The sequence below is a fragment of the Branchiostoma floridae genome, chromosome 2 (genome assembly GCF_000003815.2).
Source record: "Branchiostoma floridae strain S238N-H82 chromosome 2, Bfl_VNyyK, whole genome shotgun sequence".
Taxonomy (NCBI): domain Eukaryota; kingdom Metazoa; phylum Chordata; class Leptocardii; order Amphioxiformes; family Branchiostomatidae; genus Branchiostoma; species Branchiostoma floridae.
Genome location: NC_049980.1, coordinates 33,247,723 through 33,267,628, shown reverse-complemented (window position 1 = coordinate 33,267,628; position 19,906 = coordinate 33,247,723). Strand labels below are relative to the sequence as shown.

Here is a 19,906-nt window from a genome sequence, read left to right as displayed (position 1 = left end):
GATAGTGTGGTGGGTTCTTTCAGTTTACATGCCGAGGTGTGTAGCCGAAGCCAGGTACTCATTTTTCACCTTAGTGAAGTGAGGAAATAGGTGTAAAGTATGGTTTAAGTACCTTTCCCAAGGGCACAACAACAAAGTGACCTATCAGGGATTCCAACTCATACTTATCTTTGGATTATGAGTCCTACACCCTAACCACAAGACCAATTGCCACCTCATTTTAAAATCATGTTTATAATACTGACAAGTTCTTTGCTTCTTGCATTGCAGGGAACCCTTCTAAAGACCCTGCAGATCCAGATTACGTCCCAAGCTTGTTTAACCTCCCAACCTCAGCAAGTTGCAATCGTTCAAGAAACCCAGTTGCCAAGAAAGATCGGTAGGTAACATTGGGGGTTTCAATGTTTCTTTATTGAAATTTGATTTACTGCTCATGCTGTTCATGCAGGCAGGCTGTTCATGCCTGTGTGAAACATTGCTATACTCTACCTCCTTGCCTGAGAAGATGACCATGAAAGTTTTACCAAGGATTCAGTTAAATCTCACAAAGATCCTGTAAGTTACTCATGTTAGAGTTTACACCTAGTCAAATGTTTTATATTTCATAACATTCACAGCAGTAATCACTAAATGCTATGCTAACAGAATGTATGTAGGAAACAAAGCATGCAACTTTGATTTACAACTTACAACATGCTTCATTGTTTGCAGGTATATGCGTGCAGCAAAAAGGCTGCGGGTGTCATCAGAGAATGAAGCCCCACCTACATCACTAAATGGTAAGGGCATTACAGAGGGAATAAGAAAAGTGTCTAATGGATACAATCAGTAATCCTAAACATATAAATTCTTGATCAACAGTTTAATCTATCATTCTTGCTCAACAAGTAAATCTATCACTTGTCACTTATTCAACATAAATCACATACCATACACACAAGACTACTTGCTACAAAGTTTATCCGCTTGGTTTTCGGAGTGGGGATATAGATGTGAATCAAGTAGAGAAGCATGCAACCTGCATGAGTAAAATATTGAAACAACAATACATACATATGAATCAGAGTTTAGAACATTCAGTTCAGTTCAGATATATGACACTCATAATCACATAGCACTTTCATTGAACTTCGGATTTGCTTTATTTCAGATGAAGAAATGATCGCTGACCCTCCTCCTGAAAGTGTAGAGACTCTGAGAGACCCCCTTCCTGAAAGTGTAGAGACTCTGAGAGAACAGCTCACAAAAGTACAAGAGGAGAAATGTAAGTTGGAACAGTTTTGCGAGTCCCTTCAAAGTGAAGCTGACAACCTTAGGGAAGAACGTGATCACCTTCAAGAACAAATCAAGAAATCATCAACATCAGCCTCCAATCTCACAGATGCAAAATGCAAGCTCTTCACTGGAATACCTACTGTTGCACTGTTTATGTTTGTGTTTAGACTTGTTAGTGATTTCATTGCTCCTCTAAAGTCCATGTGTCAGCAGGATCAAATACTCATGACTCTCATGAAGTTGAGACTAGGCCTCAAAAATGCTGATCTAGCTTTGAGATTTAGTGTTTCTGCCTCCACAGTTTCAAAAGTCATAAACCGTTGTATTCCAATCTTAGCTGTCCGACTAAAGTTCCTGATTCATTGGCCGTCCAAGGAAACCGTAAAGCGCAATCTTCCCAAAAATTTTCGGAAAAAAAAATACTCAAACTGTAGAGTCATCATTGATTGCTCAGAGATTTTCACTGAGAGGCCATACAATTTAAAGACCCGAGCAAAGACCTGGAGTAACTACAAACACCATCATACGTTCAAATTTCTGGTAGGTATTACACCTTATGGAGCAGTGTCATTTCTGTCCAGTTCCTGGGGTGGAAGAATTTCTGATAAAGACATTACGCTAAAAAGTCGTTTCTATAACAAAGTGGAATATGGTGATATGATTATGGCAGATCGGGGATTCACCATTTCTGAGGAACTTGCCCTGAAAGGAGCAACACTAGTTATGCCACCATTTACCACAGGAAGGAAACAACTCCCGGGGCGTATCGTCCAAGATGCCAGACAGATATCAACTCTAAGAATTCATGTAGAACGTGCAATTGAAAGAATCAAGAACTTCCAAATTCTCAGCCAAATCTGTCCATTAACATTTGCCCCTCTACTCAGTGACAGTGTTGTTATCTGTGCGGCTCTTACAAACTTACTTCCAAAGCTAATCAAGTAATTTTTAATGGCAATGTTGTCTGCACGAGCTGGCCTTTTCTGTATATCAAAATACTGAGATTGAAGGTAAAATGTTAAAGGGACACAAAACAAATTTTTGGGAAGCCCACTACAATATAATAAGTATACCACAAAGTACAATTCTTACTTGTTTTACATTAGTTTTTTAAAACATGACATAAAACTGTAAAATGCCTTCTATTGTTATACTAGTATTTTTAGTATTTCAAACTGTCCAGTAGGATTTAGCATTGACAACTGGGACAGAACCAATGGCCCCTTGGTTTTCTCTTGATGCCAACACATTTGTAATGGAACCATTCTGACTCACATTCATTGTTATCACACTTTACCATCCTACCATATGCTGGTTTCTGACAAGAACAGTAACGTTTGTTTGGGTCATCATCTTCCTGGAAAGTCACATCTACTCCAGAGTCTCCACACTGTAACTTGTGGGTCAGTATCTCAGGGATAAGACTGGACTTTACAAACTGGACACATGTAGACAACATTACATTTAACAGTGACTGGTCCCTTGGAACATTTACTACAACCATGCCTGCATTAGTCCACACTACAAAATCACATGTTGAGACACCGGTAACCAGCATATGTGTCTGGACTTGGGTGTAATATCTGTGCCCTGTCTTTAGCTTACAATCCTTATCTAAACAGTAGTTGGCATCTGATAGACACAGATCTGCAGCAGGATAGATGTCCCTGTACTTGTATGGGCACTTGATCTCAATCACAGTTCTTCCATGGCATGAACACTGTCTCATCCCATCAGGAGATGCACCTATATATACAACAGTAATGTTCAAATTAGTGGCAAAGTTTCTGATATTTCAAACATGAACATAATGTACTTACTTTTGATACTTGCCAAATGCTGCAAATGGCACATATTCACTTGGTACGAATAAAGTGCAATTGTTAAAACAAGTACATGTATTTCATTGTTACATCAACAAAATCATAAGTCAATTAGACATTGTGTAGTTGGTACTCAATTACATGTACTATACTTCATAAGTTTGAAGTAAGAGCCAAAATTAGCTATACCTATGAAGGGAAAATCCTTGTAGAGAATGAGCCCCACTTCCTCCAATTTCACATCCTTGCAGATGCACAAGGTAGCTTCCAGGTACTGTTGCCTTGCCTTCTCCTCCTGTTTCATCCCCCATTGTATAGCTGGAACCTGAAAGTGAAATTCCCTATTTAGAATTTCTGACATAGAAAGCACAAATGAATTACATCTCTAATATGACACTATCTCGCATTGACTGAACATTTAGACTGTCACACTTTGCAGAAATATTTAGACTCCTGGTATTGTTTAAATCCAAATAAAGATCAGAGCTACACTTGCTCTGGGATTATTATGGTACATGTTCCAATATACAGGGTAATGTTGTCTCTTTGTGTGCCTTAATTACCTACGAAAAATGGCTTCCTGCAAGTGTACACTGTACTAGTTTTCAGTTAACTCACTTGGCTCAAATCCTTGCAGTCATATTGCATGACCTTCCGTACTGCAGTGGTGGGGTTTGATGCATGAAGGACATCATGCATGGATGTAGAAGTCACACGACCCTTGCGTTGCTGACGCCATAAAGCAGACTTGGACTGCCCCACTGTAGCTTTGTTGAGGTTTGTGATTTGCTCGGGGTTGCACCGAACATCCTCAAGGATGCTGTCTACACTAACACTAGTAACAGGGACTTTGGCTGGATGACAAGACCTGTATACCACAGGGGGAAGCGTCTCTGTGTTGACATCTGACTCATCTTCTGATGCTGTGTCTGTGTCCTCCTCCTCTTTAATGACAGCACTGGCAGTGGGACACAGCTTCCTCAGTTGTGAGAAAGCAGAAGCGGCCTCTTCTTCACTGAGTGGTGGCACATCACACTGCGGCTTCCGGCGCGCCTTCTTGATCTGGACTCCATGTTTAGGGTGCGAAAAGTCCATGTCCTCAGCCCTTTGTGGATCAACCTGAAAGAAATAATCCACAAAATGAATTATCAATAATATATGTGAGAAAAAGCATTATACAGTGGCCATGTCAGATATTACACTTTACAAAGAGGAACATCTTAGCCTGCAGTGCAACCTTGTGCTTTAGTTCGCTCCCAAAGGTCGCTACCCCATGGCATTGACGGGGTAGCCACCGTTGGGAGTGGACTAAAGCACAACAAGGCTGGACTCCAGGCTAGGAACATCTACTATACTATATTGCTGTAAATCTATAGTGTAGGGCTATATATTGTGAATTGGATACATGTAAATGCCACATGATTTTGTAGAAGCAATTCATTAATGTAAGTTATAACAGTCTACTTACTAACTTAGGCAAAAAAATTGTAGACATTGAAAAAAATTCTACTCAATTATAATGCCCAAATATGAACAGACCTTATCTTTGTAATATTTGTTCCACACGGCCTTTCTGCTGGTGCATGACGTCCGTTTTTCCTGAAGAGACCTGGAGGCCTCCACTGCGAACAGCAGTGCAGCCACATGGCTGCAGACCTCTCCCAATCTACATTGAAATATAACAAAAAATGAGTATACATTATAGGTACTATAGTCAGGAGCAATTTTAGAGTTAATGGTAAAAGGAACGGATAAGTTGGCCAGCTTCACAGTACAATGAAAGATTTGCCTTATCTTCTCATTATGGAAGTCTCTGTGATATTTGAATATTTCTACTATATACACATTTCTTTTAGCATTATCTACATCTACATGATGATATGTGTTAGTATACTCACTCTCAGGAACTGTTGATAACTCCAAATTACCTAGAAAACGAAACACATCAACAAGTAAAACCTGCAACAAGAACATCAACAAGAAGAAATGCATTTGCAACAGGTACAAATACAACTGGAAACCATCAAGCACAAGAACATGAACCAAGGAAAAAAATTAAGACAGTTATCTTGCCACATACAAACTGCATGGTCGCTCCTCCCTGGAAATATACGGAGGAACATTTACAGGTGAGTACTAGTTTGACTTTCATTATTTCTAAAACTGTTTCTTGCCATGGACCTCATCTGACGAGACCACTGTTAGATAAAAATGTGACTTTTTGGATATGATGGTCAATGCAGTTATATTACCTACCCTGCCATACAAGTGCAGTGAGCTGCCATGACATAACCCTCTCTTTTGGTCAAACACACCCATGGGTTGTGAGGAGTCTCTGTTACTCTCTGTCCTGAAACACAAATGTAACAGAAAAAAAAGATAATAACAGTAATATAAAAACGTATCTGACAGTTAAATACTAATCACGCATCTCATTCTTCATCTTCAAGAGTTCTCACTACAGGTACATGTAAGTAGAAATATTGTTCCAATGCACTCCAACACCCACCTGGCACAACCTTGGCCTTAAGGAAGCAGACCTTCACATTTTTCCAATAGGGTGGTACCTGCACTCCCTCACATGGCCACTTATAAAGAGATTGTACGCCTCCAGGGATTTATAGGCTTTCATGGCTTCTCCGTTAAACGGACCTGGAGCCTCGATTAGGTAGGTGTAGATGCACCCATAGTCCGTATCTGGCCAGAGGCTCAAATCATCCTTCCAACCTGTATAACATACAAATGATAATAAACATAACGTTACGTAGCCAGAATTTCTAGAGATTAGCAACAAACACATTTACACGTACTCATGTTTTTGTAACCTTTATCTGACACAAAAATCTACCTTATCAAAATCTAGAAACACATGTACACATGATCCTCACCTGTCAGACTGTATGGGTCAGGTAGGCGTACACCGTCACCAGTCACCGCCGAACCAGTCACTTCCGGGTTTGAACTATCGCCGGCGTCTTCGACACTTACCATTCATTTCTCAAAATACCTGGTTCGGTCATTAGGCTCCAAAGAGCTAATGTAGCTGTTTGAAGAACTCATATTGATTAAACGTATTAATTAAACCACATTAGGAACAGAAATATAACAGCCCGGAACGGATGACAGAAAGCCCGTACGGCGGGAAAATCAAAACAACCGGAAACACATGACGGAAGTCAAGAGGGCAAGGGTCATTTTCTCCCAAAATATTACACAAGAAAAAAAAAAAAAGACTAAGAAGTAGTGAAAAAAATACAAAATCTGAAAAAATCCCATGGATGCGATAAAAACGTGGCTGAAAATGCGCAAATTCGCGTAAACAGTACGATCTGCTTCCGCGCCGGTATGCTAATTAGTAATCTGATCTCCTAACGCTTTTTGCCTACCAGTCAGCGCTCGTGCGCCGAATACCCCGGATGTAAACAATAACAGCGATTGCTCGTATACTATGCTAGATGAACTATAACTGTTTTGGTGTAAACTGTTTTGGTGCAACATATAAGTTCTTTGGAAGAGGGTGGTATTAAACTTCCAAGCAGGTCGATCGAGGACAAAGAGGGAATCCAAAGGGCTAGACAGTTGTCCAACTGGCCCGACCAATTGGACACTGTTTAGCACAAAGTCTTGCTGTTGGACCCTTTGGATATTGTCTATGTCACCAAAAGATCTGCTTGGAGATTAGTGGGTGGGTCTGAGGTGAAGACACCAAAGAAAAAGATAAGATAACAGAGGAACAAAATGAAAGTTGCAGTTACTGTTAAACTTTTCCGTACCTTTCCCCTAAAACAACCCTGGACCGCATGGCACAATTGACAGCACGTTTGACTCAGGTCCAGAAGGTCCTGAGTTCGAACCCCACTGTGTCACCGATCTTTTCCCCTTGGGAAAGGCACTTTACACGACTTTCCTCACTTCACTGAAGTGAAAAATGAGTATACAGGCTACAAAGGTCTTCAGCAAGTTGAAGTTGGTAACTTGGTCGCCTCAAAATGAAAGAAGAACCCTAAAGTAGATTATGGAAGCCTTTTGGGGGTTTCCCTATTTCCCTATTTGTGTAGAGATAATACTATTTAGGAAATGCAGAGGGCTGCAGCAGAGATATGTAAATCGTAATCTGCAAGCAAATCTCTACAGTGGCAGGACAGTATCCCAGGGCCTAACAATTTCCATCTGGCCACTGAGAGTTGTTAGTCCATGGATATTGTGCCACCCTGTAGGGATTACTCTCCTGACAGAGGTTTGGCTCAGGCTGTTTTGATGTTGTTTTAAAAACTTTTTAGGCGTTTTCAGTGTTGGACAAGTCCACTAGTCTAATTTTCCCTGACAAGTAAAAGTGCTGATCAGGCAAGCATATGTTCAACCCCTTTTGCCCTATTGGCAAGTAAGGACTTGTTCAAGCCTATGTCCTTGTTGTATTTTGTCCCATTTTTCATATCCGTCGGCAAAACATAATAAGATATAGAAACTGAGACAAATTGAAAGCCAAAAAAGCATCTAAAAACATGTACAGAAGTATGTAGTGAACCCACCCGTCAAGCTGAAGTATCTACTAGTATAATATGAAGAATGTTAAACTAAACACATTTTCTTCTGTCAACAGGAAGAAGAACTAGTAAATCAGAAGTATACTTGAAAAGTTAACACCATGGCGGTGAACCCGCCCGTCAAGTTGAAGTGGATGGAGCACCTGAACACCTCCTGGGTGTCGGAGGACTGCGAGAGCATCGCGACCCGGGAGGGGGTCATCATGCTGTACGACCGTCTCGTCACGAACAAGGAGGTCATCGCCATCCCCCAGCAGGCCTTGCACCTGAAGGGGCCGCAGCTGCCGGACTTCGAGAGGGAGACTCTTTGCCAGGTCCCTCATCCCCTTTGTGCCTTACGTCTGCTGTATGCTAGTGACGACTAGTGGCTGAATGTGTATACTAGAGACTATTAGTACTCTGACTGTGTATTCGGAAGGTCTGCTGTATGCTAGTGATGACTAGTGGCTGAATGTGTATACTAGAGACTATTAGTACTCTAACTGTGTACGGAAGTCACTATACCAGGGCTCGAAATACTGGGTGCATGTGCTCCCAGGTGCACCCAAAATTGGAACTGTGCACCCAATTATTTTCTGTGGGTGCTCAGGGTGCACCAAAATATTTTCTTGGGTTTATGTATGTAAGATATCAATGTATACTAGTATACATCATATTTTTGACATCTAAGTGTTAGAGATATAATAAAGATGTCTGTCATGGTACTTGTTGATAGGTTTTTCTGACATTCTACTGACATATATGTGGTGCACCCAAAAACTTTTTGGTGCACCCAATTTTTTAAGCTGGGTGCACCAGTGCACCTAATCCCAAAAATGAATTTCGAGCCCTGCTATACTCAGTATACACCAACGATCTTGTTCTGTAGGCTCATGATCTTCCTCTCTTGTATTAGCCTCGCATTCATTAACATTGTCTTTAAGTAAATTGTCTTGTAGATTTATGCTGTATTTACTCCAAATTCAATGGATAAGTTATTTTAGTCCCGATAATTTTACTAATCTATTTATGTGGAGATATGCTTGTAGCTTGACTCCTGTAAGTAATTGGCAGTTCAGCTATCCAGCTGCAACGTTTTTACAAATATTGATTGATTTTTTTATTTTGCACTTTAAAAAATGATAACATACAGAAAATTATAGAAAACAACAGGACGTGCAAAGGGGAAGAAAAAGGCCATGTGGCTTATACAAACTCTTCCCCCGTCAAAATTTACAAATCATAATACAATTAAATGGATATGAAGATTATACATCAAACAATAATAAACCAAGTGAAAATAATATAACCCTGTGATCATCATAACGTTACAATTGATCTTAACATCAAAAACTGGAATTAGACAAAACTAAACATGATCTACAGATCATAAAGAAATTAGTCAAAATCATACAATTAATCTGCTAGCAAAACCAAATGAAAGCAAATACAGTAAAGTCATTCATTCATTCATTCATCCAGGAGGAGCAGGAGCACTTCCTACGGGCACTCCTGAACAGCCAGCTCACGCTCGCCCGGAGTGTGTGCTCCGACTCTCCGTTCTCCTCATCCCTCCGGAAGAGGCTCGTCGTGCTGCAGCGGATATTCTACGCTGTGTCGAACAAGTACCACGACAAGGAGAAGGTATCTGTAATAATGGTTTATTTGTCGCTCAACATGTACAGATTGGCAGGGCACTAATACTATGTCCTGAGTTGCTCTTGCACTTGCATCATGTTGCCATAACAAAGTTAAGGAGGTATTTAAAATCATTCACATTCGCGGTAGGGCCATAGACTGTTGTCACTTACTATAATAGATAAATGTTTGCAGTGGGTTTTAAGTTCACGGTAAAGTGGCCACCGCGAAAACCATGAATATAAAACTACCGCAAACATTTACTGTAGAAATTTTGATAACATCAATCCTAGGTTGTTAACTTTTGTACTTGAGAGGAGGCATGACTGTTTTTTTTTCTTTCTTCTTAAGGTGAGACAACAGCAGCAGACACAGGAGACACAGGCGGGCGTCAACAGTGAGAAGTCCGGCGGGGAGAAGACGCGCACGGGAAACGATGCCCTGATCGAGATGGGCGTGCGGACGGGTCTCAGCCTGCTGTTTGCGCTCCTGCGGCAAAGCTGGCTCCAGTCTCCGCCAGGGGGAAACCTCTCTCTCTGCAACGACGTGATACAAACCGCCATGGACGTTGTGAGCTCCCTGCCGCCCCTGTCACTGGCTAATGAGACCAAGATGCCCCCCATGGGACTGGACTGTCTGAAGCAGGTAACAAGAACAGTTTTATCCAGGCTTTTAGCCAGACATGCGTCCAGGCGTCATTTGGACACGCTTTTCTTAAAAATTTCTTAGAAATTGGACGCACTAGACACCCTTACACTGGGGGGGCAGATCCTCTGACATGCATAAAATTCTGATTGACCAGGGATACCACTAGATTTCTGTGACCTCTCTGACAGTTAAATACTTAAGAATGCAAAATTTAACTTAAAATTCTTGAACACTCTGCACTATGGAAGGTGGATGCCCCTAACCCCCTACATTATGGACCTTTATCACTTGCTGCGAGTCACCAAGAAATGTAGGTAATGTAAACAAGTTTATGTTAGTCAGACTCTTGTAGGTGAGCTGCCTAGGCTAACCCAGGGTAATGAATTGTTTCATCGTCAATAAATACAAATACAAATACAAACACCAACAGGTGACGGAGTTCCTGAAGAGTGTTACCATGCCGACCTCGGGTGCGGACAGTCTGGGAAAGAGGCTGGCTGCAGAGCTGCTCCTGGGGCTGGCGTCACAGAGGGGCTCGCTGCGCTACCTACTTGATTGGATAGAGATGGCACTGGCCGCATCAGCAGCGCTGGGAGCACAGGTGTTTGTTTGTTTGTTTGTTTGTTTGTCATGCTAGACTGGATAGAGATGGCGCTGGCCGCATCAGCAGCGCTGGGAGCACAGGTGTTTGTTTGTTTGTTTGCTTGTTTGTTTGTTTGTCATGCTAGACTGGATAGAGATGGCGCTGGCCGCGTCAGCAGCGCTGGCAGCACAGGTGTTTGTTTGTTTGTTTGCTTGTTTGTTTGTTTGTTGACATAAACAGTAAACCTCCCTTAAGGATAGCACACCAGTTATGCACCATATGTACTTTACAAGCTCAATAAGATAGAGCTGTAAGGTTTTTTTTACACTCAGGCATTCTGGAAAGAACTCCTACTAGTAATCTTTTTCAGTAAGTACAGTGGGTTCTTTAATATGCTTAAGGTGTGGCTGTTCTCAAACACAGGACCTCAGGCTTTACGTCCCATCCCAGAGGACATCTCCGACCAAAGCTAGATACTCAAGACATATTCACCTGAGTTGTGTGGAAAAATAGGTGTTGAATGCCATTTCCAATCCCAAGGGCATAACATTGGGGCTTTGAACCCTGAACCTTTAGATTCTCAGTCAACAACTTTTAACGTCAAGGCCACGTTGTCCCCCTTACTGTTTCCACAGGTGGAGAGAGAAGAGGACAGACTGGGACAGATTTCTCACGACTTCTTCCAACAGATTCTGCAAGTGATGGAGAACTCTGTGGTAAGATGTTCTACAGCATTTTGAATTGGTCAAGCTATTAGTCTTTTGGTTATGCATTAAAAATGATTAATTTTTGTTTCGCTTTTTATTTGCTGTAGCATGTACGTTTTATATTTATTCAGACTCAGAGAAAGTTATTTTTTTATTTGACAGATTGAAAAGAACATTTCTAATTTTGGTAGAGATGAAGTCACAGAATGCATGGTTTGGTATTGATACAATATTTTTTTAAGGGGCAGATTTCATAATTGGTATCTTTCCTCAAGTTTCTATATGTGTCAATCATTAATCTCCAAGCAGAATGGTAGCATAAGATAGTATCAAAAGCTGGCAGAGGAGTAAAGCCGGCCCTAGAGTGTGTACGCTTTGGTGCCCATTTGACTCCCTTTGCCAGCTATACCCCTTGGCCAGCTTTCAAGTCAAGTCAAGTCAAGTTTATTGCACAACGATTGTAACAGGTATAATGTATGGCAAATAATGTATCACTAGCAACTACAAACTATCTACATCAGTATACTAATCTTTGATACTATCTTATGGTACAATAGGATCTGCTTGGAGATTATCTATCATAGCTAATCTTCCATTCTACATACCAAGTGTTGTGACCTTGATTCATACATTTTTAACAAAAGTGATTGGTCCTTTTAGAGAAGGTATGGGGATGAGTCCGAATGTGTCCCACCAGTAGAAAGGCTGTTCAGGACCAGGATCACCCTGTTACAGCTTCTGGTACAAGTTTATGGACCACACATAATTCATGTGCTTTGGGGCTTTTCTTAAGGAATGGTGCTTTGTAGATGGTTGTAGGCTGGTATTCATACTGTACTTTATATAGCTGCCGAGTCTCTTTTGTCTTCTTTGCAAGGGAGACTTGGCAGGTATGACATGGCAGTAGCCTGGGTACCATCTGGGAAGTAGTTCGACCCTATGTTCGCTTCTGCTACCCGTCTGGGGAACTGTGCATTAAAACCTTTTGGTGGTGACGTCACATTAATAAGCACTCTGACTTCAAGTGGACAAAGGGTGTTTTGGGTGTTGGAACACCTGTTTGTACAAGCACTTGAACCCATATTCTATATGTACATTCTTCCACAGGGTGGCTCTGGGAACGACAAGAGAGATCATCAGATCACCGACACAAACAAGACTTCAGATGGGATGTTTCCCCTATACCTGGCTGGGATGGTTCTCATGGAAGAGGTAAGGAACATCTAGATATCCTGTAAGGTAGCCTGGTAACTAAAGGATGTGTACCTGTGCGTAATATCAGGTACAGGTATGGTTCTTGGTTACAGAGTTTTAGGTACTTGTACCTGGCTGGGATGGTGCTGATGGTGGAGGTAAGGAGTTTCATCTTCGTCTCTCTTCATCTACTCTGTCAGCTTGGTAACCTTACCACAGGGAGCACCCAGATCAGGCTCTCCAGGACCCGTCCCTCTGTCTCAGGATGGAAATTTGCTTGTTGGGTCTGGAGATTCTAGTCCAGATCATGAAGAGAAGACCTTCACATGAAGAGATACCTTTGCTGTATTGCATATTTGAAATTTTGATGCTAGCTAGAGAATTTGGGTCCATTGCAATTTGTCAGTACTCCAAACTGGCTGGTTTTGCTGCTTGAATAGAACAATAGGACTGCATACTTACAGGTGTTCTCCTTGCCTTTGCAAGTCTCAGAAAAGATACCTTTGCTGTATTGCATATTTGAAATTTTGATGCTAGCTATAAAAGGTGTCAATACTCCAAACTGGCTGGGTTTACTGCGTAAATAGAACATTTACAGCTGTTATCATTGCCCTCGCAGGTGGCCTGGCTGGCATCAGACTACGCGCGGTCCTGCGTCTGCCCCTCGCCGGTGCCCATCGACGACTCGAGCACGGGTGAGAACGGGAACATGGTGACGGAGAACAGCGAGGTGTACGTGTGGGGCAGCAACAGCAGCCACCAGCTGGCCGAGGGCAGCCAGGAGAAGATCCTACAGCCGAAACTGTCTCCTGCATTTGCTAATGCTCAGACAGTAAGCTCCATTTTGAATGTATGTATAACACTTCGCCATCCTGATTTTGTGTGGTCTCTGTGTATCTCAGCTTCGATGATACATGTTTACAACTTTTCTTTACATTTTTGTTTGTTGTCTGAGGAGGAGAACTTCAGGTAAGAAGATCACACAAGAGGATGCCCAAAATTGACCATGACCTTTGTCCTCTAAAGACCTACTCACATATCAGATATTGTTACAGTCCATTAAGAGGTTCTTAATGTATGCTGGCCACAAATATCTGGAAAGACAAGCACACAAACAGGCACACACACACACAGACACACACACACACATACACACACACACAGATTCAAAACAATACCTCCATTTTTCTTAGAGGTAACACTAACAGAATGTGTTTGCTATATCATCACTTTAATTTATAGTTTTTTTCAGTCAAAAGTGTATTCCTGTCGTCAGCCGGAAATTGTGACTTCTCATGATTACGTCATTATAGCCTTGTATTTTTTTCAGCCATTTGTAGTCCTACGTTCAACAAGTAACAAATGTCATGAGAAAAAAATAACTGATACTAACCGCCTCTACTAATAGCCTCAATGAGATGGGACATATCTAAAATATTATATCATAATGATACCCTGCAAGCTCTAGTTCCCTTGTTGAGTCTTTTTTTTAAACTTTTCTTACTTATGTACATGTATAAGTTTTCCATGTCATCTTTTCTAGCAGTTTTGTGTGCTAGCCTATTTTCTACCAGTTTGAAGATGCATGGCTATTGCCACTGTATGCTATTGAACTTGCAGAAATTTTTCACATATATAACCATTGCTGTTCAAAGCACTTGAAACACATTTTGATTAAGCTGATCTACTTGTTTATATATTTTGTAATTCATTTATTTTATTATTTAATCATTTGTATATAGTTATTCATGTTGTATGTATTTTGTATGCATTCTTTTCTGTATAAACTCTATTATTTGATTGATTATGAGTTTGTTTATTTATTCATTTACTAAAGGCTGCCCTGCTGCCAAGTCAAGTCAATTCAAGTACAGTTACTGATAACCTTCGCTTGTTTTGTTTACCAGATTGAGGCAGGACAGTACTGTACATTTGTAGTCTATAGTGATGGAACTGTACGGGCATGCGGAAAAGGCAGCTACGGCCGACTTGGCCTCGGGGACTCCAACAACCAGACAACTCTCAAGAAACTGAACTTTGACCACCGTTACGTCATCCGGAAGATCTCATCCTCCAAGGGTTTGTTTGTTTCTTTGGGCCTTAATTCATCCAGGAAAAACTCAAATCAGTCTGCTTGTGGCTTTTTATATAAATAATAAGGATAAGGTAAGGATAAGACAAAATATGGTAAAGATACAAGTTACATGATTATAACTGTATACTAGAGTCTTTTTATAAACATTATATGTACTAGTTACAATGCTAAACTCTTTTCCAACACAAAAGTACACACGGATAAAATTTTCAACGACCATTGTCGTGATCGATACTGATGACTAATCACTTCAGAAGGTAAACTTGTGATAGTTACTGATACAAAATCTTATTAACTATGTCCCATCCACTATTCACCAGAAGGGTATGAATCCATAAACATAGAGTCCTAATAAGGGCTGGGTACTGGTTCATTGTACCGGTACAAAACTGGTTTTTCTCATTGGACCGGTCCGGAACGGTCCCGAAGAACCGATCCTGAAAAAACACACAGTGGACCAGATTTGGACCTATTGGAAAATGAACAGATATCTCATCAGGTATTCACACGTTTCGGGGCTTACTGGTCGAAGAAAATAACAAGGGCGATAGAGTCTATAGTCATTTCGGACCTGGATGGACCTGATCCTCTGGATCTGAACCATACCTGGACCTGAAATTTCTGTACCGGAACCCACCCCTACTCCTAATAAATCTCGGAACATCTATCCTCCCAGGTTCTGACGGACACACACTAGCGCTGACGGCTGATGGAGAAGTGTTCAGCTGGGGAGATGGGGATTACGGGAAGCTGGGACACGGAAACAGTTCCACACAGAAGTACCCCAAGCAGATACAGGGGGCCCTACAGGGCAAGGTGAGACTGTTGGTACAGTTCTACACAGAAGTACCCCAAACAGATACAGGGGGCCCTACAGGGCAAGGTGAGAGCTTTAGAACACCATATACTCTGCGTCTGTAGAGTCAGAGCAGTCATACTGGTTACAAAGGTACAGATACAGAAGCTGGTGTGTTACACTTCAGAGCAGTCATACTGGTTACAAAGGTACAAATACAGAAGCTGGTGTGTTACACTTCAGAGCAGTCATACTGGTTACAAAGGTACAGATACAGAAGCTGGTGTGTTACACTTCAGAGCAGTCATACTGGTTACAAAGGTACAAATACAGAAGCTGGTGTGTTACACTTCAGAGCAGTCATACTGGTTACACAGACAATTCAGATATGGAAGCTGGTATATTATGCTGAAGGGTGGTTATAAAACGGCTACACAAATACAGATACAGAAGCTAGTGTATTACACTGAAGGCCAGTTGTATGAATACAGATTTGTTTACTTGCAGCAATATTCTGAGTGATGACTGTGTTCGATGTGGTACCTCAAGCACGTTAATGGGTTAGCAGGCCCTCCCTGCAGATTTCTTTACTCTCAGCAATATTGTGAGTGCTGATTGTTTGTCTCTCTCTCTCTCTAGGTTGTAAAGAGCATCTCCGCGGGCTATCGCCACAGCGCGGCAGTGACCGAGGACGGTGAGCTGTTCACGTGGGGGGAGGGGGACTACGGCAGGCTGGGGCACGGAGACAGCAATAGTAAGAACCTGCCCACGCTGGTGAAGGACATCACCAATGGTGGCCAGGTGGTCTGTGGGAGCTCGCACACCATCGTCGTCTCGCAGGACGGCCGGACGGTCTGGTCGTTCGGAGGAGGGGACAATGGTAAGGCACTGGGATGATCATTTTAAAAAATGCGTCTCTCTTTGTGATGGGACCATGTTACAAATGGATATATTGTCTGACAGTCAGATGCTTCAGAAAACATCTTTCATCAGTGACTGAGACTGAAAGATAGTGGATCCTATCTGATTGTTTGGCATTAAGTTCTCATGAATTTGATTTAGTATTTAGAATGGAAACATCATGTTTGCAGTAAAGAGGTAACTGCAAAACTGCAAACGTAAACCATCAGGAAAAATTTCAAGAATTACAGTAGTAAAATTTAATAAAGGTACTAAATAACTTTTTAAGTTTCTGGAGATATCATACACTTGTCGAACATGACCTTTGGAAAAATAGTTAGTTTATAATGTATCATTATTTGTGACCTACAGGGAAACTGGGCCATGGAGACACCAACCGAGTTTACAAACCTAAGGTGATCGAAGCCCTGGTGGGGCTGTACATACGGAAGGTGTGCTGCGGAAGTCAGTCCTCACTCGCTCTCACCTCAACTGGACAGGTGAGTTCTTTGTCCTTTTTACTACTTCTGAGCCTGTGATAATTAAACTCAAACAGGGCTCAAAATACTACCTGCATATGCAGGTTAGTGTAGGTAAAACTGCAGCTGTGCAGGATTGTTATTAGCTGCATTGACTGTGTTACTACCTTCTTAGTATAAAATGAAATGAAAAAATAGCAATGGTTCCACAACATGATCCATGCTTACTAAACTCAGAGTGGTGCAGGTAAAATTTGTTTGGTGCAGGTAATTTTTAATGTTACCTACACCAGAGCAGGTATGCAGAAAAAGCATTTCTTTTCTAGCCCTGTTTAAGTTAATAGAGTACAACTGTTACAAGCAAATCTATTTTTCAATGTCATCCCAAAAGTGCTTGATTACAAAAGTTTGTGTTTTGCTCAATCCTTCCGCAGCTGTTTGCGTGGGGGTGTGGCGCCTGCCTGGGCTGTGGGTCACCTGAGTCCACCGCCCTCCGACCCAAGCTGGTGGAGGAGCTGGCCAACACCAGGATAGTAGATGTGGCCTGTGGGGACAGCCACTGTCTGGCCCTCACTCATGGTAAGGACAATCCTGCCGACAACGCCATTGTTACAGGCAAACAAACAAACCATCTCTAACTCATCATAAGGGACCTGACGTTATTTACTGGGGGGAGAGGGCTGGTGCAAAATAGGTCTGGTAAAAAATTTTTCAATGCCCCCCCCCCCCAAATTTTTCCTTGCCGTTTCCTTTACACACAGTCTGTCATTAAATAATATAGTAATAACAATAGCGGTAGCGTTGTTTGAACGTGACGACGATCGGCCCGGGGTGTCAAGACCCGCGCGTCAACAAATTACGCACGTTGGAGTCCTGCTGGGGCATATGTTATCACCCAAAGTTTTACTACAGCCGAGTTTTCATTTGGATGACATATATACAAACATGTAGCACTTGATGTTGTTACACTCACGTTGCAACGGTTATAAGACTTACCTTGTCTGATATCACTTCTCCGATCTACGTGAAAAAAAGTCTCTGGTAACGTTTACTGATACGCAAGATCACGAAACTGAGCGTTTCCGCCAGACCGACGGCTAGCTGCTAAAGGCCGTCCAGGGATCGGAGGGTCGAAGGCCCGACCGGTCTCGGGGTTAGGGGCATGCTACCCGGGAAATTTTGATATTTTTGACCCTCTAAAACGAAATTTCCCGCATTCTGTGAGGCAAAAAAAATTTGGATTTTATGCGTCCACATCAACGAAGAGAAAAGCGGGCGGGGAGGGGCGGTAATCCAACTTGGGCGGTCTTTTCCACTACACATGTACGAAATTTACACAAAAGAAAACAAATTAATGTTGTAGATGGAAGAGACTTGGGTTCATTTTAGCGATATCGTTTCGAAAACCGCTTCAAGACTGCTTCAATCTTTCCAAAACGGGAGTTATTTCGGCCAATTGCAACCTACAAACTTGCCAAAAAAAATTTGCGCCACCATGATTGCGTCATATGCAGCAGAGAGCCCGCTGTCACGAAAGTAAACATCGTAATGTTTTATCCCGTTGCCGTCCGTGAACCATTCCGTATACAAAGAACAGATGCACGCAGGATTGATATTTATACCAATTTTAGTTTCTATTTTCTTAAACTTCGTGCGAACATGGAATCACACGACAGAGGCGGGTGCAGAAAATTTCTCAGTATGGGGAGGGTGAACTATATCAACGTAATCCTTGGGGGTCCGGGGGCATGCTCATGGCCTTTCTATTAGAACTTCACATGGTTTTGAGGGCGGCGACGCCCCCAACGTATTTCCACGATTTCGAGCGCCGGGCATGGCACGAGCCGTCGCAAGGTAGGTCTGGAGAAATGTCATTCAAATGATGAAGTTTGGACCCTCTGAGACACGATTTTCTGCATTTTGAGGGATAAACTTTGCTGGTAGACTATGCTAAATGTAATGACAATTTTCTGTCAGAGGAAGAGATTTTTGATGGCGACGAGTGCCGAAGTGTTGTGTGCGCCAGAGGCGCAAGCCGTCGCAAGGGACGTCCAGAGAAAAATTGAAATCTTGACCATCTGAAACTTCATTTCCTGCATTTCAGGGGCACATTTTGCTTGTATTTATCAAGGCCCCTCAGACAGGACCCTGGCAGAAGGGGATGAAAAAACTTAGAAAACCAAGTTGCAATGATGAATTGCAATGAAGAGCTATTATTAGAAATCAATCTATGCTGACAGCTTCATGAACAAACTTTTAGGTTATGTGTGACATGTCATTCAGTGTAATATAACCAGCTGCTGCCGCAATGCGTGCTTGTGAAGCTGGTGTGTTACGCCGAAGGTTGGTTATACTGACTATACAGATATAGATGCATACCGATATCAGTACTGGTATCAGTCTTAGTAATGCTGATGTGTCCTCTGCAAAGTTTATTTAGAGCTTCTCTTCTTTTCCTCAGACAATGAAGTTTATGCATGGGGCAACAATGCCATGGGCCAGTGTGGACAGGGCCACTCCCAAAGCCCCATCACTAAGCCGAAGAAAGTGGTTGGCCTGGACGGAGTCACCGTGCACCAGATTTCTGCAGGCACCTCCCACAGTCTAGCATGGACAGCCCTGCCCACAGATAGGTAAGCTATATAATGTACAATGTGGTGTTCTTAAAATACATCTTCTTCTTCTTTTGTTATCCTCAATAGACCACATAACCTTCCTTTGTCATAGGAGGTATTTTACTCACAAACTGTAACTTCATTGCACTCGTCCGTAAACGAAGAATGTGTTCGAAAAAGTGTTTGCCAAATCCTGAAGACCAGCATATTGCGAGTATTCACTTCTAGAGAACTGAACTTTCAAACCTTTTGGTGGTGACATCAGTTAAGTAAGCGAATTAAGGAATGGGCTCTAGAGTGCTAGTTTGAAGACAACAGGTCCTTCCACTAGCGGAGAGAGGCATTTCAGGTTTTGGAACGTCTGTTCGAACATGACAAGCAACATTTGGTTAAAATCACCATACTTTATTTATTGTTTTCCTGTTCCCCAGGCAGGTGGTGGCGTGGCATCGCCCATTCTGTGTGGACCTACAGGAGAGCACCTTCACCCACCTGCGCATGTTTCTGGAGCGCTACTGCGACGGCTTTGACAGCCCAAACCCACCGCCACCTTTCCCTACCTCCAAGTAAGTACCACAGTCCCAACCCACCGCCACCTTTCCCTACCTCCAAGTAAGTACCACAGCCCCA

General features: G+C 42.2%; 3 protein-coding genes across 5 annotated transcripts in view; 2 read left to right on the top strand and 1 right to left on the bottom strand.

The window, feature by feature from the left end:
• LOC118409197 (probable E3 ubiquitin-protein ligase HERC1) overlaps positions 1 to 19,906 on the top strand; it is a 241,474-nt gene that overhangs the window by 640 nt on the left and 220,928 nt on the right. The window contains exons 2-15 of the mRNA XM_035810066.1: positions 7,699 to 7,956; positions 9,104 to 9,265; positions 9,611 to 9,904; positions 10,338 to 10,508; positions 11,126 to 11,206; positions 12,305 to 12,409; positions 13,011 to 13,223; positions 14,299 to 14,470; positions 15,163 to 15,302; positions 15,922 to 16,162; positions 16,555 to 16,682; positions 17,096 to 17,240; positions 19,123 to 19,294; positions 19,708 to 19,842. Of these exons, the coding sequence (XP_035665959.1) occupies positions 7,744 to 7,956; positions 9,104 to 9,265; positions 9,611 to 9,904; positions 10,338 to 10,508; positions 11,126 to 11,206; positions 12,305 to 12,409; positions 13,011 to 13,223; positions 14,299 to 14,470; positions 15,163 to 15,302; positions 15,922 to 16,162; positions 16,555 to 16,682; positions 17,096 to 17,240; positions 19,123 to 19,294; positions 19,708 to 19,842 (2,372 nt within the window). The 5' untranslated portion in view covers positions 7,699 to 7,743. The remainder of the gene's footprint in view (positions 1 to 7,698; positions 7,957 to 9,103; positions 9,266 to 9,610; positions 9,905 to 10,337; positions 10,509 to 11,125; positions 11,207 to 12,304; positions 12,410 to 13,010; positions 13,224 to 14,298; positions 14,471 to 15,162; positions 15,303 to 15,921; positions 16,163 to 16,554; positions 16,683 to 17,095; positions 17,241 to 19,122; positions 19,295 to 19,707; positions 19,843 to 19,906) is intronic.
• On the top strand, positions 126 to 3,624 carry LOC118409481. The gene is made up of 3 exons (XM_035810526.1): positions 126 to 379; positions 712 to 779; positions 1,151 to 3,624. Exons 2-3 carry the CDS (start codon positions 716 to 718, stop codon positions 2,218 to 2,220), a joined length of 1,134 nt encoding a protein of 377 aa, XP_035666419.1. The 5' UTR covers positions 126 to 379; positions 712 to 715; the 3' UTR covers positions 2,221 to 3,624.
• Positions 1,455 to 5,450, bottom strand: LOC118409480. Of its 3 annotated transcripts, XM_035810524.1 has the most exons (6): positions 5,355 to 5,450; positions 4,997 to 5,026; positions 4,638 to 4,764; positions 3,717 to 4,217; positions 3,288 to 3,423; positions 1,455 to 3,021 (listed from the first exon to the last, which is right to left on the bottom strand). In XM_035810524.1, exons 4-6 carry the CDS (start codon positions 4,191 to 4,193, stop codon positions 2,465 to 2,467), a joined length of 1,170 nt encoding a protein of 389 aa, XP_035666417.1. In that variant the 5' UTR covers positions 4,194 to 4,217; positions 4,638 to 4,764; positions 4,997 to 5,026; positions 5,355 to 5,450; the 3' UTR covers positions 1,455 to 2,464. The 3 variants fall into 3 exon arrangements, with proteins under 3 accessions (XP_035666417.1, XP_035666416.1, XP_035666418.1); XM_035810523.1 differs by lacking the exon at positions 4,997 to 5,026 and having other exon boundaries at positions 5,355 to 5,398; XM_035810525.1 differs by lacking the exon at positions 5,355 to 5,450 and having other exon boundaries at positions 4,997 to 5,154.

Coding starts and splice junctions, on each gene's coding strand:
- LOC118409481 (XM_035810526.1), top strand. CDS start 716: ATGCGTGCAGCAAAAAGGCTGCGGGTGTCATCAGAGAATGAAGCCCCA. Junction 780..1,150: donor CCCACCTACATCACTAAATG/GTAAGGGCATTA, acceptor GCTTTATTTCAG/ATGAAGAAATGATCGCTGAC.
- LOC118409480 (XM_035810523.1), bottom strand. CDS start 5,383: ATGGCAGCTCACTGCACTTGTATGGCAGG. Junction 4,765..5,354: donor CACTGCACTTGTATGGCAGG/GTAGGTAATATA, acceptor ATTTCAATGTAG/ATTGGGAGAGGTCTGCAGCC. Junction 4,218..4,637: donor ACAAATATTACAAAGATAAG/GTCTGTTCATAT, acceptor TATTTCTTTCAG/GTTGATCCACAAAGGGCTGA.